Genomic DNA, 18,309 nt, shown 5'->3' on the forward strand with positions numbered 1-18,309 from the left:
AAGTAAGGCACAGAAAGTAAGGCACAGAAATGTCACTTGCTGGGGGGGGGGGAGGGTTTGTTCAGGAACCGAGGACAGGACCGCTGTGCTCCTGTAAAATCGTCCTTTGCGACAGGGCAATCGGGAACCTGCGGCTGACGCAGCCTCCCATCTTACTCAACTACTGGAAACGTCCTGGTTTCTTCCCCCTCCCCGAATTATTTTTATTCGAGCTCAAAGGTGAGGCTGAGGCTTCGCCAAGAGCCCGGACGGCATCACCTCGGGATGGGGATCCACGCGGGGACTTCACCGCGGGCGGACGGCAGCAAAGCGCAGCGGCCGCACGGCGGACAGGCCGGGGAGCGCCCCGAGGGCTCCCCGCCAGCGCCGCCCCCCGGGGAGGCTGCCCGGCTCTCCCCGCCGCCCCCGGGCCTCCCTCCCTCCCCGCCGCCGCGGCCGCCCCCCCCGGCCCTCGCCGCCGCCGAGCGCCCCGCCGCTCCCCTCAAACTTCCCATCCCGGAGCCCCCCCAACCCCGACGGCGGGTCCCTCTCCCCTCCGCGCCCGGCGACCCCCCGGCGGACGGGGCGGCGGGGCGGTGCCTCCCCCCGGCCCGGCCCGGCGGAGGCGGTGGGCGGCTCCTGCGGCCGCGGCATAAACCGGCGGCCCCTCCCGCCTGGCCCCGCTGGACGGCGGGGAGGAGACCGGGGCTCCCGCGGGAGCCGGGCGGAGGTTTGCGGCGGCGGCTCCTCTGCTCTCCTCTCGAGCCGAGGAGCTGCGCCCGGTGGCAGCGGCGGGGCGGGGAGCTGCGGGGCAGGGGCGCGCCGCCTCCGCCTCCCGGTTGCCGCGGCCTCTCTCGCTCTCACGGCAGCGGCGGCGGCAGGCTCCGGCGGGCTCCCCCCATTGTCTGCCCGCGGGCGGAGGGCTGAGCTGCCCGCCCGCCCTCGCCTTTGTGTGCTCCGGCCGCCGCGATGCGCGCTGCGGGGCGGCGGGGGGTCCGCTCCTCCCGGTGAGAGGCGGGGAGGGACCCAGCCTCGCTGCCCCCGGAGGTTTTTCACCCGCAGCAGCCGGAGGAGGGGGGACTATGGACTGAGCGCATCGGTGTACCATGGAGTCGGGCATCGGCTTGAGCACGCTCTGCCTTCTCCTCTGCCTGGGGCCAGGTAGGCGGATGCCGGACCCGCCGGGAGGAGACCGGGGAGCGGCGGGGCTGGGAGAAGGCGGCGGCGATGCCCCCCCTGGTGCCCGGGGCGGCCGCAGGTGTGGGGCGCGGCGGCGGTGCGTGTGTGTGTGTATGGGGGGGATGCTCGGAAAGTTGCGGTGTGGGCGGGTGGGATAACGGCACTTCGTGGGTCAGTTGCAGGCTTTGGCGTGGACCCCGCGCTGCAGATCGACGTGCTGTCCGAGCTCAAGCTGGGAGGCTCGGCCGAGGGCGTCCGCCAGGTGCCGGGGCTGCACAACGGGAGCAAAGCCTTCCTCTTCCCAGGTACTTCCCCTTGCCTCTGCCCGGCCGCCCCCAGCCCGCCCGGCCCCGCTCCACGCCGGCCGCCGCGCACCCGGGGCTCGCCGGTCCCCTACGGCCGGGGGTTCGCCCGCTTCCGAAGCACCCGGGGGCCGTTCCCTGCCCTTCCCGCACGCTTTTCTTCCGTTCTTCTTCTCCCTACCCCACCCCCGCTTTATTTTTTCCTCTCCCCCCCCTTTTTTTTTCTTTTCCTTTCACTGGTAGACGCTTAATTAAAGTACAGCAGGAACGGGGATGGCAGATGGCTTATTTTGTGAGTCGTGGGGTGCGGTGATGAATAATAGCACCACCCACTCTTCTGCTTTACTTGGGAAACGCTAAACATACCCCCAGTTCCAGCTAAGGAAATGTTCGCTGAAAGTTTCATGTGAATCGAGCAAAATGCTGAAATAAAGTGCGCCGGAGGAGCGAGGCAGATGGCTGGAAATAAGAATACCCCTTTTTTACTAGGGGAAAGTAGCCCTTGTGAGCTTCTGTATCCTACCCCTTGTGAGAAACAAAGAATGAGTTTTGGTCTCATTTAGTGCTTGTGATTGGTGGCTTTTTTTTTTTTGATTCATATTGGGAATAGAAATAAAGTAGTAGTCTTGTTCCATCTTTCAAAAATACATTTAGAGGGTTTATTAAAAAATAATTGAACTTCCCTATATTGAAATTCATAAAGGACTGTAAAATAACTCTCAATGGCCAGCTGAATTTATTGGTATAGGTTACATTGCCTACACTTGCTCATTTTCAGTGGATTTTTGAATTGTGCTTTAATAATGTACTAATACCTTAAATGAAGCTGGAGTCAAGAATGTTTTCAGCAAAACCCTCTATCTTAATTTCAAAAAAGAGAAAAGCCTAACAAGGGCCTTTAAAAGCAAGTCTCTTATTTGAAAGATGATGAAATGCTCCTTAGAAACATGACTAAACAAGAGCAAGGAATATGGCTTAACATCTGGTGGAGCAAGAGCAAAGCTCCGCATCAGCCGGTATTTTTAAAACAGGGGGGCTTGATTACTGCCTTCTTGTGTCATGCCAGGAGTTTCAGCTCGGATCTGAACGCATTTCTGGTGCAACAGGCAAGAGGCTGTGCTTCCCATACAGAAGAGTTGTAATTCAAGGGAGATAAGATCTGGAAAGGGAATTTCTTTTTCATGTTTGCATTAATGAGATAATTTATCAGAAGCTAATAGTTGCCAAAGGCTTTTTTTTTTTTAAGGTGATCTCTCTAACGGTGTTTTTCCCCTGTACAGCCAGCATGTGTCACTATGGACGTTAATGTGGAGACGCATGGGCATATGTGTTCAGAAACACTGACACATGCTGGTTTTAAACATCCGTGGTGGGCTTGTGGCTGCAGAGCAGAGTCCTCTGTGAAGCGGGTGACTGCTTAGAAGGGCAAGGTGTTTGTGTGGCTGTAGGGTTCGTGTCCTAAAATATCAGTGATTTTTAAGGTATGGCTCTGAGTTGAGGCCCTATCGTGCTATAATGGGTAGGGGTGAGGGGGAAGTCAAAACTCTCTTTGCCTTCAGTGGTGACAGGATTAGAGGTTTGTAAGAATAAGACTCTCTATGGTATATTTTCCCAGTGTCGGGACAAAAAAAATCTGGGTTACTAAAGAATTTTTTAAGTTGTTCCCTCTTTCTTTGTACTTATGAGTGTACACAGTTCCTAAATGGGTTGGCAGTTTACTCATAACAAAAGGAAACAGGAGTTTTAAATTTTCACACCAGCCTTTTTTATTTTGTTGAGAGATCGATCGGGGGAATAACCAGGATGAAAACACTCGGGTCTAAATGGTGGTTGAAGTCACTAAGTATCCCTTGGGAAGTCTTCAGCGCCCTTGCAGGACCGGGGATATTTTTCCTGCTACTGCATAAGACGACTGCCCATTTTTCTTGTAGTAAATGGGGTCCATACTGAGCAGACAGATTTTCATTTTCAAGCTTGCATTTAGAAATAGGGAAGTTTCTTTCCTTGATCAGACCACTGGGTCCACTTAGTTATTTTTTGCTCTGCTCTTAGAGCTCACGCTGTAGGAACGTTGCGGCATTATATGCCTCTTTATGTATGTATTTGCAGTGTGTGAATTTTGAATATATGTATGTGCTGACTTTAAATTTGGGTTTTGCCTATGTAGTTTTTCCCTTGTTACACCTAAAGCCTTAGTCCTAAACGCAAGTAATTTTGTAAAAAGGACACGAATTACTTTAAATGATCTGTGAACTTACTCTGGAAGCCTTAACTTGTGATCCTTTGCCTTTCGGTTTCTTCAGATATTCAACCTTTTCTCGTACCATATAAATATCTATGACATTTTAGTATGTTGCCTTTTTTGATAGACTATGTTCTCAACTAGTGTAAAGCCTTACTTTACATATGCTTAAGACATACAGAAAGCCTAAATGCTGTTCTTTATTTTAGAAAGAAATTATGAAAGTGGCAGGTTGAACTGCCAACAGGTAACAGACAATTAAAGACATATGATGGGAAAATTGTACATACAGCTAAAGCAGAATAGTCTCTTTCCTTCTGTTTCTAGGTGAAAAGTCAGTTTTGACTACTTAATTAGATATAACATCAATTTTCAATACAAGGGTTTTAGCATCTAATTGGCTGTTCTGACAAATTCTTTTTTGCGTCAGTGATTTTCAAAGGTACTCAGATTTCTAGGCCATATAACACAGTAAGCAGTTACACTCTGAACGTAGTTTTAGTCTGTTAGAGTCTCTTCAAGAGCATTGAGATTGGTCCTTATACAGTTCCTGATTTAGAAATAACTACAGCCATTTGAAATTTGTGGTCACTTGGACTTTCTTTCTGTGTACCGATCTGCTCCGTCACTGCAAAAATCTTACGGAAAGTATCAGAGTTGGGAAATGGAACTCTTCCCACTGACTTCAGCAGGATTAGATGCTGTGGTCTTGAATTCTAAAGTTTTTTAGGTGCCTGATGCTCCTTGGTTTTAGTGGATGGTATCACCTGAACGCCGCTATAATCTGGCTCTAGTTAGCTGCAGGGACTTCTTTCTGGAAATGTGATTTGCAAAGTAATTGTAAAATGTTCCAGTGTAGCTTGTGGGAAGATACAATTATGAATAGAAAACAGGAGGAAGTCTTCCAAAATGTTAGCGTTGCTGTATGTGAACACCTGCCAGCACTTCCTAGCCAACAGCAGATATTATTATGTCAAAATATGTTGAGAGGAAAATTATTCCTCTTCTGGTCAGAGCAGCAGAACAGAAGTCAGAATATCTACACCACAGACTTCTCTCTGTTGGTGACCATTTATGTAAGTCAGTGAAATTTTCAATACCTTTGTTTTCCCTTTGCAAAACAGGGATGAAACTAAAGGTAAAGCCCAGGTCAGGTGGGTGGATAAAGGTGTAATCAACGTAGTTGAAGGCAGCTTTTGGAGAAATACCAGTTGTCATTCGTGTAATTCTTTCTTTGTAAATATACTGCATTAATACAATTTGAGGAGATCGGTGGAGACAAAGGTCAATGTAGCCACTTTCCTTTGCAAATGTGAAAATCATGTTGCTGCAAGAGCGCTTGTTGCATATGTAACTGCAGGGAAAATCGAAAAGGCAGACAGAACCACAGCAACGGAGGCTGGAGGGTGCTGAAGGTTTTGGATGGGTCAGACATACCTGACGTAAGTCGATGCTCAGGAGACTTAACATTAGGTGCGTGCAAGGTCCCAATGAAGCCAGGTATTTCAGCTTGCAATAGGAAATGGTGTTCTGAGGTGTTAGAATCTAAGTAAGGGCTGCAAGAGTAACTTGGTCTCCTCTGGCACTCCTCTAGGCAGTAACTTTTTGTTCCCCTCCCTCCATCCTCCCTTTAGACTCTGTGTTACATCTATATTTTATAGATACAATATTTTGATGGTCTTTGTGGATCTTACTTGCTGTTGAGAGCAAATCATAGAATCATAGAATGGTTTGGGTTGGAAGGGATCTTAAAGATCGTCTAGTTCCAGCCCCTCTGCCATGGGCAGGGACACCTCCCACTAGACCAGGCTGCTCAAAGCCCCATCCAGCCTGGCCTTGAACATTTCCAGGGATGGGACATCCACAGCTTCTCTGGAAAAGCTGTTCCAGTGCCTCACCACCCTCACAGTAAAGAATTTCTTCCTGATATCCAATCTAAATCTACCCTCTTTCAGTTTGAAATGGTTGCCCCTCGTCCTATCGCTACACTCCCTGATAAAGAGTCCCTCCCCATCTTTCCTGTAAGCCCCCTTTATGTACTGGAAGGCTGCTGTAAGGTCTCCCCAGAGACCTTAAATGCTATGCATCAGACAATGTTTGTCCAAAGAGTGTACACATAGTAATGGAGGCACCTTCCAACTGTCTCCAGCAGCAGTGGAGAGTGGTGGAAGGTGCACTGTAAATCAAGTGATGAGGAGCACCAAAATGAAAGCCGAGTGATGTGTAAGGAAAGTATACGCCCATCAAAAGGTGTATATCCTCCTCAAAGAGGAGGCTAAAGGGTGGACAGAAGAGTGTAGTCGGATGGTTACAAGCACAGGAGCATGTGCTTGTCAGGAAAAGATAAAAAGGACATGACAGTCATGAAAATGTGGGAGCTTGTGTATCTGAATGTAGAACTTGGAACTCCTTCAGAGGATAAGCTTTTTCTCTGCCAGTTAGGATATGTAACTCTTAATATGGTTATAAATACTATTCAGATATTTTTGGTGAGGAGGGACAGTTCTAGAGGCAAGCTGTGGTATAATCTGATGGGGAACAAGCTGTGCTATAAAAGACCAAAGAAATTATTTAATCTGTCAGCGGGATGCTTGAAAGGACTCAGCACTACTGTTCGTTGAATTGGCAGTTGCTGGCACAAACTGCTGGCAGAAAACCCCCAAAACTAAAATAGGCCTCTTGGTGGAAAGGATTTGTTACCTATTGCTGTGTGACTGGATCACTAGCCCATTATTTTAAGATGCTAGCAAGACAATATTACTGTATATATAATGTATATCTTCTATCCCTTTGGAAAGATTACTGGTTTTGGCCCATGACATAATCTCTGGACATTACTAAATAAGGGAGCTAAAAATAAAGCTTTAAAACTAGAGGCAAGTAAAACTTCACTTATAGAAACAGGATTTACATTGCCTATGCACTTCACACACTTTTTTTTTTTTTTTTTCCTTTGCCACCTGTCATTGAAACTATGGACAGATGCTTTCTCCAGGTTCCAGCTGAGCCTGCTGAAAATATTACTGTTCCCAGCTGCTTGTCACCACCCGGGAGCTAGAGGTTACTGTCCCCACAACTTTTCCAAAGCAAGAGTTCTTATGAGCGTTCCCATGTCTGCTGATGGCAAAGTCAAGCCAGCTTCAGGAGCAAACCTCGCTGGCTGCAGTGACATGGATTAGAGAGTCCCGTAAAATCCCCTTTCTCCATCTGTACTGGGCTCCCGGAGGAGCAGTAACAGACAGCTGGGGCAGAGGATGCTAATGTTGCCAACTGGCATGGCTGACTGCAGTGTGAATACCTATCTGCAGCTTTTTTTGCTCTTGGAATCAAGCTGGTTTCTCTCAGAATCATTGACTCCTCAAAATGTGGGACCTCCAGCATAGAGATCATCTGTAGACAATAAAAATTCCCAGAATTTTTCAGAGAGACAAAGAACCTCCCTCACCCCTTGATTTTTCAGAAGGACTGAAATAATTGAGTTTAATTTCAGTAAGTACTGGAGTGTTTTCCAATGTTAGAAATGCTTCACATAAGCCATTACTCTATGCAATGCGGTAGCCAGAGAGATCCAGATTTTGGTGTATCTGAGAAAAAAAAAAAAAAAGCCTATGCTTCCCCCCTGCTGCCCCCATCCCCTTCTACCTCTGGCACATTCCAAAGTCACCTCTGCGCCCCTGCAAACAGTAACCATTGTGGTATGGCACTGCCAAGGTTATGATAGATGCTGCTGGGGAGCTGGGCTGGCTGTTGAATGAGAGCCCTGAAGGGCTGGGCTGCTTCTGCTGGGGACTTCAGAGCAGGGACTGCTGCCCTGAGGCATCCCCTCGCTCCAGAAGAGCTGAATATTCAGCAGCATCCTCCTCCTGTAGCAAGAAGAGACGTTTGGGAAGCGTCTGCTGCGTGAAGAGCCTGCCTGAAAGAGGAGGAGGTAGTGCGTGAGAATCCTGCATCCAGTTCCCATCCCAAACCGTGCTGAGTTACTATGCATGGAAGAACTGGGGTGCACTTACCCGCCGCATAACCACACACTGCTGAATAATCGTGAATCCACCTAGCATATATATGTGTGTGTATATATATTTATATATATACCCGTGTTGCTTGCTAACTACTGCCCTGCTGGCTTACCTGTAAAACAGAAGAGGAAAAAGTTATGGGAAGAAAAAACACTTAAATATCGCGGACTTGTGACTCATGCTTGTAATGGTACAGCAGAGGGTAGGACTGAGAAATGTCAAGTGAATGGGGACCAGTACATAGTAGATAGGAAAGAAACTCAGGTTTCCAGAGCAGAAAAGCTTGTAATCCCTGTATGTAGTCATTTGTGCATAGTTGATGCAAAATAATGTTAAGGAATGACAGAAAACTTGGCCTGTAGCGTTTGGGGATTGCAACCGTCTTAATGCTGAAATTTTCAAATAAATAATGTTTCTGAAAGTGTGTCTTAGGCATATAAAGCATCATAAAGGTATAAATGTAAAGCAATAAAGTTGTTTTAAGTACAGCTCTAAAGATTATGTCATCGTTCATCACAAGAAAAGGTATTTTACACAAAATTTTCTTTTTTGTCTTGTGGGTTTTTCTTTTTGTTTTTCTACTGTAGGCTTATTTGGAGGAGGGAAAAGGAAGTAAACAGAAATTAAATATTCCCTCCATAGCTTTTGGGTTTAGATTTTATTTTTTTTTTGTATTCGCATCTCTTGCCATGTGTCTTGATATGGGCTCTTGTCACCTTTCAGTCGGTTAAATTCTTAAGAGCATGGATTCTGGAAGAAGCTACAGTATGGGGAGAGAAATGATACCTGCTTGCTAGTGTAGACACCGTACCTTAGCCACCCAGATCAAGATGGTGCCAAGCAGCATGACTTCTGTGGCTTTGCGTGGCCTTGGTGGGACAGCTGATGTCTCCAGCCTCTGCTACTTCAGCCTTTGGAGTGAATTAATACCTTCCTTTATTAATCAGCGAGGGTGTGACTCGTTTTAGAGGAATGTCGTATTTTACTGTGTTCTTGTGGGCTTGACCTGGTGCTTTTCACAGCCAGGTTGTGTCCAATACCTGCAATAAATTGAAGTCCCTGGGGGTCTGTTTTCTATTGGGTGAATGCTGATTCACTAAAACTTTTTTTTTTTTCCAATGAGCGTTTCATTGGTCAGGTTAATTCAAATAACCGTGTTCTGTTTATGCATTCGTTATTGCCCAAAACAACTCATTAATAACAGATAGAATTGCATTTGCTTGTTCCTACCTTTAGAACAAGGCTTCTTCTAAAATATTGCAAATACAAAGCCCTTGTTGAGGCTAGTATTATTTCAGGGCTCAAGCTGGCATATTTCTTGGAAAGCTGAAGATGAGTATGATGTGCATCTCTGGGGCGCGTATGGAAGGAAACTACATGAAGACGGTGTCGGTGTGGTGATGTGGGGCAGAGCCCTGATTGGTGTGGTGAGAAGGGGTGGGATGGTCGGAGGAGCGGAGGCCAAGGAGGCCTCTCTCCATGTCGACGTCCCCATCAGGAGCAGCCAAGTGCGGATGGTTGCTCACCAGGCAGCCTCTCCTGGCAGCGTAGCAAGGGGCGGCGGTCTCGACTGAAGTTAAAAATGTGATGCTGACAGCAGGACAGCATCTGTCCTGCCCACCAGAGAGGACCCAGCACCTGCAGCACATGTGCCCTGAGAGGGGGGACAGTGACCCTTCTGGGTAGCTATCAAGCACGTCTTTCCGTATTGCTGGCGGAGGATTGCATTAGCAAGGGGTAGTGACGTGGGAAAACGAGGTCTTGCTACCTTTATGTAATTGCTTTTGCTGTGACATAGTTCTCTAGTCACGAAGTGTGGCTGAGACTAGCTAGGTTAATGGTTTTTTTATGGTTTCTCCCCCCGCTGCAGCACTGTTCATTCTCCAGCGAGGTTTCACAGAGGACAGCAGCATTTCCTATACATCCCTTCATCTACATCAGTCGTAATGTCTGGTTTTCCCCTACTGTTTGCTTACAAGATGTAGGATATAGGTTTCCTACTGTCCCCTCTTCGCTTACATTCTTCTAGTCTGTGTCCTCCAGGGCATATAGGTGCAGGCTTGGAAAAATAACTCCAAGAATGGTTAACTTCACTGCTTCCACTGAGTCTTAAGGGAGGTACAGAACAGAGCTCGTAAGTTATGTAAAACCCATGGATAAGAGCTGGAGATTATATATAGCTGTCACGGGAAGCTGTACGTCTATGTAGTGACTCTTCAGTTCCCTATATTTTGTCCCGTTTGGTTGTGTGCCAGGGTGCAGATCCACAGAGGAGCTGTAGTCTCCTACCTGCACTGCTAAGGTACAGCTGAACAGGGGGTGAAAAGCGATTTTTCACTGAATTTTTTCTGTCCATCTGTTTTGGCTAAATTTGTCTATATGTTGTCTCAATGTTTAAGAAATGCTAAGTTTTCCATCTTGGTGTGGTCCAAAAGATTTCTTCTCAGGAAAATCTGAGAAGAAACAGCATAAGAAAGAGTACTTTAGTTTTTCATTTTTTTAGCTTGGACATGATAAATACCATTTATGAATGTTCACTCAGATACTTGAGATAGCTGTTACTGAACCTTAAAAACATAAACCAAACTTTTAGCAAATGTGTTATTTAAGTTATGCTCCCCTTTAGGGAGTAAATTTCTTTTTTTTTCTCTTTTTTTCTTTTTTTTTTCCTTTTTTCTTTTTTTTTTACCCATTTAATTTACCCATTAAAGACATTACCATGTCTTTAAACCATGTTTGGGTGCAAACAATGCCGTAGCCATTTTCAACATGGAATGGTTTTACAGCAAAAATTTCTCATTATTTGTTGTGTTAAATAGCATTTTGTTTGCTTGTCTTTTTTTGTTGTGTGCCTTTTTTGGAGCGTGCGATCCTGATGGCTTCAGAGAGAAATGCAAGCTTAGAAAAGTGACTTTTGTGTTGAGCTGTCTTGGGAGGTGCCACTCGCAGCTCTGTGGTGTTGCACACCGCAGGTGCTAAAGCGACGGGCATGGTCTAAAAGGACGAGGAGGCTAAAAGAGACTTCTGAAGACAGTTTTCAAAAGGGTTTTAGCAGATTAACATATTTGCAGCAGCAACAACAACATTGCTAAGTTAGACTGTAATGTTTCCAAAGGAGCCATTACAATCAATATTGCTAGCGATCCATAACTGAGAACTCTTTTAGTGGAATTTGAGTGGCAATTTCCCTCCCTGAAAACATAGGCAGAGTATAATAAGAAAAAGACCTCCAGTCGTAGAGTTGTTCTCTCCGTTAGACAGAGCAACATTTATACAGTTTCCCCGGCATAAATGCTTATTTAAGTATAATTAGATGGTGTAACATCTGTACTGTTTATCCTATCAAGAGAAGAAGTCATGTGCCAGCCTTGACTCCATGGCTGGAAGTCTACCAGTCTCTAAATACTTCTGCGTAATGATCCAGAAGGGTTCCAAAGGAGCTTTGGTGGTTTGAGGTCAATACTCTGTTTTAATAACTCCCTAAACATGTGTTTGTGTATTGGGCCACGGCTATTCCAAAGGCACTCTTAAGATTTCCTGTACCATTGGCTAATATCCCTTGAACTTGAAACAGTCCCCAGATTTGCTAAGCACCCGTTCAAAGAGTGGGGTGGACTTGAGGAGAACCTTGGGTACCCTGTTCAGTGATGCTCTTTTTAAGAATCCTCGCATACCCCGTTAGTGTTTGAAGCATAAGGAAAGCATGCTGTAGTAAGAGATCTGGGAGCTTGAGTTTTTTTTAAAAAACTGAGATTGCGCCTGGGTTATTGCATTCACTCTGGGTTTCTCCATTTCAGTAAAATATCAATGAATTGCAGGGAGTGAAGAGAACAACAGTTCTCTTATTATACAGTAAAAAGGACTGGCTTACTAAGAAAGCTTCTGAAAGAACTTGAGTATGTACAGCTTGTCCAAGCAATGACAAAAGTGTTGTATGAAGTGTATCTAGTATTAGAAGATTCTTAGAGGTTTAAAATGAAGGAATTATTTAGTATTCAAAGAGCAAGAGGTAAGAGTAACGTAATGATATTATAAATGGAGAGGATTTAAGATAAAAGGAGACTTTCACAGCGAACTAGTTAAGATTGTGGAATAGCTACCGAAAGGAAGTGGTGGAAATCTCCAGACTTTTGATTTTGTAGAAGATAGCATGAAATAAAAAAAATATCTAGAAGACATTAGCTATGGAGTAGTCATTGTGTGACATTCAGGTAACAGGCTGAGGATGGGGTGGATGACCCTGTAATTCTTTTCTGTACCCTGGAAATCTGGGATATTAGTGAAATTGTTCTAGTATAGGGAGAAATTTTCAAAGACACAAAGGGATATCAAACACCTAATGCTCATTAAAATCAAACTGGTGCCTTTGAATTCTCCCTAAAACTGTTCTTTGGTGCACTTAAGTATATTGTAATGGTACTCGTGTACAATAGCGAGGAAATCTGGGTTTGGAAGCATTTCTAATTTTAACTCATCCAAGCTTATAAATTGGGCACGTGTTTAAAGCCTGTAGCTGCTTCACCAGGGCTAGTGAGCACGTTCATAGAAGCATGGGCTCCATTAAGGCTGGATTTAAAAGACATTTTCTTGCAGGAGAATCTGAACTCTGGTGCTCCTCAGCTTCCTTGGGACCTCTGGCAATTGTAGCTTGAGTCTCCCAGGTACTTTTTGACTGTCTGCCCGGCTTATAGCTGGGCTGCGTGTATGGTATTCCTTGGTATCCCTTCTCTTTGATGTCCCCGATTAAAAATCCTTCTAACCTTTTTCTTTTCCTGACATCAAAATGTCAGAAAATTTTCTGAGAATGCCAGTAAGACTGGTGGCTTGGGTGTCCCCCCCTCTCCCCTCAGGTGTGGTCCCTCTCCCACTTCCCCCTCATTTCTGCTGGTACCTGAATTCTCTTTATGGTTCAGTCTCCTGCCTTCTCCTCCCATCTGCTGCTGTTTGTTCAGCCCGCTGCCAGAGACCCATGGCTAGCAACAGAGTTGTTGGATGTGCCTGGCATGCTTCAGATATATTTTTTTTCCAGTGATGGCCTCCCTCCCCTTGCCTTGCTCTGCTGTTTTTGCCGTTGGGATGAAGGTTTGGGTTTTCTGGAGTTCTATAAATTGGTGACTCTCAACCATTCCCTTGTGTCAGAAGTTAATCTTTCACGCAGACCACATCATTGTTGTCATCAGGGAAATTAGGATGGATCTCATATTATTGGTTTCTTATGCTCACTGTTGTGTTGTATGCAAATAAATCAGCTTTAACATTTAGAATTTTGGTGAGCTGACGGCAATTAGTTCTAATGTCGGTAAAAAACAATTATACCCCAGAAAGCCAAGGTGAAGGAAAACCAGGATGAGAGATCCAAACCATTGCAAAGAGGGAGAAACAGATTCTTAATGGGAAAAAAGCTAAAGCCTCCAGGGCATCCACAAGTGTTTGGGGTTGGGCTAGATGACCTCAAGAAGTCCCTTCCAGCCTAAATGATTCTGTGAAACACAGGCTGCAGGTGGCAGGTCCTCAGGAGCAGCATACTGGTCGCAGGGAAAGGAGGTTTTGAGGGAAAATGAGTGAGCAGAGACCACGAATGGGCCTTAACTGGCACTCGCACAGTGAGAACCAAGTGAGGGAGAGACATGGTGTGTTGCTCAGAGGTTGTAGTAGTTTCTACACCCAGCATGATCCTAATCCTGAGGTGCCCTGGTGAGTGCTGGTCTTCTACAATCTATCATCGTATGACCCAATTTACCACTGGAATATGATATATTTGAGAAGCCTGAACTGTTTCATATTTTTGGGAGGACAGTAGTTCAAGTAGTCTAGCTTGATCTACACCTAGCGTAATCTGCTTGCGCCATTACTATTGCTGTTAAGTTTGTACTTTATGGTTTTTAATTGATTAGGCTTTGTTTACCCTTGGTAGCCTGCTTTTTCATTTGGAAAAGGCGAGAACACTGCCTCTTCCTCCTGTCCTCCCCCTCGGCGTGACTTGCATAACTTTTTAAATCCTGACCACACTATACAACTAGGGACAGGAAATAAATTCAGTCTTTTAGCAGTTCTCGTGTGTGTCATGCCCTTATTACAGTACCAGTAGGTCTGGAAGGCGATGCATTATTCTTCTTGTGCTCTTCAGTCCGTCCCCCAGTGTTAACAGCATTGCTTGGCATGATATTTTTGTTTGTTGTTAGGTCAGTTTGACACAAAGTGCTCATATGACAGTATGCAGCCAAGCATAACTAGGTGCATATGCCACAGATGGCAGCAGCAAGGAAAACAAGACAGGCTTGATTTTCTCCACAGGTTTCAAGGTGTTCTCAAAGCACCTTCTAGAAAACTGCTTTGAGGCTAAAGGGTTGCGAGTATGTGCGTGTATATATGCACATATATATTAAGCTATGGTAGGTTGCAAACCTTTTAAAGGTAGCTGGAACCTGTCTTGAAGAAGCAGACAGAAGTCCCACTCTGTGCTACCTCTGTGTCCTTGTTCAAATATAATAGGTTTTACGGTGGTATTCGCCCTGAAAAACCTAAACATCTTTGGAAGTAGCAGCACTTGATACTGCCTGTGAGGGAGCCAATACAAAGAGTCTTCAGAATTTAAAGAGGAATTGAGAATAGTGTTGGAATACAGTAATCAAAAAAGCTATTGCATCATATAATTGATAACCCAGAACCTGTAAATCACCAGAAAGTATTACAATAATAAATACCTGGGGCGGAGCATACCATACAGCACACAATTTCTGAGGAGTGGAATTTCTGTAACAAGAGCAGACGTCATCTTTTATTTTTGTCACCTCGTTATCATGTAATAGGTCCCCACTGAGCAGCACCCTCTCTCCTGGTGATAGTATTTAGCATGATGACATCGTTAGAGTGAAAGGGACAGTATTTCTTGTGGGCAAAGAACAGAGGTTTTCTGTATCATGTATGCCTTTAAAAATTCTTGATAGTACTTCTGTATAGCGCTTCCCCCAGCACTGATGTGCGCATTCCTTATATTCCTTTCAGAAATGTTCAGGAGTGCTTGTTCACAGTTTCTTTGGCAGTTTGGTGGGAGTTTTTTTTAGTAGCGATCTAGCGTGGTAGGATCGGTATTGTTTGTTAAGCAAATCAGCTGCTGCAGCCTCCTGTGCTAAGAATACAGACTTCTAATCTGGAGCCTTACACATTTAAAGTTCAGGTTTTCCTACGGTTAGGTTTCTTACCCTTTCATTTGCAAAATATTTGAAAAATTGTCAAAAATAAACTGTTGTAGGTGCAGTCACTAGAAGCTTTACTGTATTTGTTTACCTCTTTACTTATTTACTTTTTGTCTACTGAGTCCAAAAGCCATGAAACCCTCAGTCATGGACCCTACATATTTTTGGAAGAGTGCACCTGCTTTGTAGCGGTGCAGCTGGGCTGCTTTGCCTTACAGTACATGGCTGCCTCTTATAATCCTGCTGTAAATTCCTTCTTTGCTGAAGCACCACAGCCAAAGGGAGGATAAGAGGTGTCTAAGTGTCTTAGCATTGAGCTCTGGCAAATTAAGCCTGTGGCTGAGAGCTGTGATAGCTAGTCCTGGCGCTCAAATGGATGTTTATAGCGGTGTGAACCTGCCGCTTGATCTCTCTGTTTTACGGATCTACTAACCAAGCAAAGGTGCTGTCTATGGCTGTTTGTATTGTGCTCCTGACACACTGAGACACGCCACAATTAAAAGGACATTACCCTGATCTGTAATCTAGGTGGGAAATCATGCCAAGCACCTGCACTGTTCATTTGACAGCTTCACCGAAGCAGTTGGATTCAGCTTGTGTAGTAGGTGGCTGGGCTGAAAGGAAAGATTCACCTTCCCCATTCCACACAGCATGGTCTAGTTAAGTACGTGTGTGTGTCACAAAGAATGATTTCATAGCCCCCATCTCCAGATCAGCTCAGGTGTTTGGCCAGTTTTGGGCCCCTCACTCCTAGAAAGCCATTGAGATTCTGCAGTGAGTCCAGAGAAGGGTAACGAGGCTGGTGAGGGGTCTGGAGAACAAGTCTTACGAGTTGTTTAGTCTGGAGAAAAAGAGACCTAGGGGAGACCTTATTGCTCTCTACAACTACCTGAAAGGAGGCTGTAATGAGGTGGGAGTCAGTCTCTTCTCCCAAGTAACAAGTGATAGGACAAGAGGAAACAACCTCAGGTTGCGCCAGGGGAGGGTTAGACTGGATATTAGGATACATTTCTTCACCGAAAGGGTTGTCAAGCATTGGAACAGGCTGCCCAGGGAAGTGGTGGAATTGCCATGCCTGGAGGTGTTTCAAAGATGGGTAAACGTGGTGCTGAGGGACATGGGTTAGTGATGGTTTTGTCAGTGTTAGGCTCATGGTTGGACTTGATGATCTTAAAGGTCCCTTCCAGCCTCGATGATTCTGTGATTCTATGATTCTATGTTTTGGAAGAGCTTGATTGCATTTTAGTGGCTAGCACCCGAACAATTGTTTTGCAGACTCATAAGGATGCAAAGGAGGCTGTTCCAGCAGGGGAAGTCAGTAGTCGGGCTGTGGGAAGGGAAGCTTAGCATTATAGAAGGATTCAGCATGATGTGGCTTTCCTTGGTTTCTACAAGCAGCCAGTACATAAGCTCAGAGGCTTAACCCAGCCACGAGTATAATCACTCTCAAACTAGCATTGTATCATCTCTTTTACAGAATGCTTCTAGACAGATTTCAGTGGTATTATTGTCAATTTACAGTGAATGCATAATATATTACAGGGTTTGCCCCAGACAGTCTTGGATTTGCAAACTCTTTCCTAAAGAGTCATCCAAGTCAGTGCCAGGAGCTGGCAGAAATGGTTGAGGGCTTGCTACCGCTTAATTATCTCATTCTGTCATATCGGGTGGAAGGTTTTTCCCTATTAAATATATTCTGTTTTAATTTCATTTGCATAGTTGACGATTTTTAATGTTACTTTAGCTTAAAAAAAAAAGTTCAAAAAGCAAACAAGCTTAACAAACCAAGCAAAAATTCCTTGGGGACTTTGACCATGGAGAAGGAAACATTACAAACAAAGCACTTTGAATGAAATCATGATTAGTTATGCAAATGCACAAACTGCTCCCAATTACACAAGCAAGTTAGGTCCTTAATAATGGTTTGGTTATTTCAAATCAGAAACACTACAGCTGTATTCAAGCGTATGTGTCCAGGCTCTGTGTACCTTTCTCCCCATCTTGTCCCACAGTGGATTTGTGTTCTCAGCTGTGCCAAAATGACTCTAAACACACAAGTATGTAGCTTGTCGGTGAGCCAGAGTTTTTGCCACAAGTGATATGATTAACATTTTTTGAGGATATAAGTATGAACAGTCAATATAATTGCGGGACAAATGTGTGTGTTCAAAGGCAGGTCCTTCTTCTAGTCTCCTGTGTCAGTCCATTGTGACTTCTGGGACCTTGCATATGGTTTGAGCTGGAGAAAAGCCCTTGCTGGATGACACACCAAAGCTGTAGTTGACATTCAGAATAGAGAAAGCTACAAAGCAAAGGCAATTGGAACCTCCCCAAGTGCTGCAAGAACAAACTGTGACATTTCCCCCCTTGTTTTTATTTGATTTAATGATTTGGCTTCAAGTCAGATTTTGTTTCGATTGTTTAGTTTCAGCTGAAGTGCATTTTGCCCTCCTCCTTTTCTCCTTCCCATCCATTGCAGTTCTTTCTGCACACATCCTTGCTGAGGCATTTCTGTGGAACTAAGAAGGGAGGCACACGGAATTGGTGGTCATTGTGATGGTGTCTCAACTACAAAGGCAGTTTGTGGGGTATCCCTCCTAAACAGTCTGTGGGGTATCCCAAGGTCTTGATCATTCACCTTGGGAGATTTACTGCACTCCTTGCTCCCAGCATTTATGAGTCTTTGTTCTGGTGAGACCAGGTTGTGCCCAGTTTATAAAAGCACTTGGGTGCATAAAGGTCTAGGCTGGATCATGGCATACATGCAGTCCCAAGTGTTCACCAAGACTTGGGAACTGGGCAGTGCTCCTGGGCCCTGTGGGTCAGGCACACCCTTTGGGAATGGCTCCAGTGGGAGTCTTACAGGGTCAGTGTTTACCCTGTATCATGTAGTCTTTTAAACTTGAGGTGGAACTGCAACACCTTCCCCCAGACTCCAGCAGAGCTCCTTCCTACAACCTTGGAGAAACCAAGTCAGGTTCATGTGGGTTTGGAAAAATGTAGCTGCTCCTCTTTTGCCATTCTCTCTGGAACCATTTGGAATCTTTGAGACAGGAATGAACAAATGTGTAGGAAAAGTAGCTCAAAATGTTTTATCAACCAGTATCTTATGTTATCAGTTCAAATAAAGAGTCAGGTGTATTTAAAAAGAAAAAGAAAAGGCAAACCAATCCACCTTCCCACTGAAGTATCTAAAGCACAACGTCTAGCAGGATTTTGGTCTAATAAAGGTTGTTTTACTTCTTTCTATCTTCATTTTTCATTACAGGAATGCAACTCCTGAATTTGAATGCGCTGTGCTCCACTTAAAAATCTGCTGCGCTCTTTCAAGCTTGTAATGATTCTGCTTTTGGATTGGCTTTGCATGCTGCCCCTTTGGCTGGCAGCAGCTTAGC

The 18,309-nt window shown here is 45.1% G+C and overlaps 1 protein-coding gene across 2 annotated transcripts in view; it reads left to right on the forward strand.

Moving 5' to 3' along the window:
* The first annotated feature begins 674 nt into the window (after positions 1 to 674).
* The window catches only part of NELL2 (neural EGFL like 2), a 156,635-nt gene continuing 139,000 nt past the window's right edge, over positions 675 to 18,309 (forward strand). Inside the window, exons 1-2 of one of the 2 annotated variants that reach the window (XM_063323106.1) lie at positions 675 to 1,140; positions 1,335 to 1,463. In XM_063323106.1, coding sequence (XP_063179176.1) covers positions 1,086 to 1,140; positions 1,335 to 1,463 — 184 coding nt within the window. In that variant the 5' untranslated portion in view covers positions 675 to 1,085. The remainder of the gene's footprint in view (positions 1,141 to 1,334; positions 1,464 to 18,309) is intronic. The other variant, XM_063323107.1, reaches the window with a different exon arrangement.

Source organism: Chroicocephalus ridibundus, chromosome 1 (assembly GCF_963924245.1).
Source record: "Chroicocephalus ridibundus chromosome 1, bChrRid1.1, whole genome shotgun sequence".
Classification (NCBI taxonomy): Eukaryota; Metazoa; Chordata; class Aves; order Charadriiformes; family Laridae; genus Chroicocephalus; species Chroicocephalus ridibundus.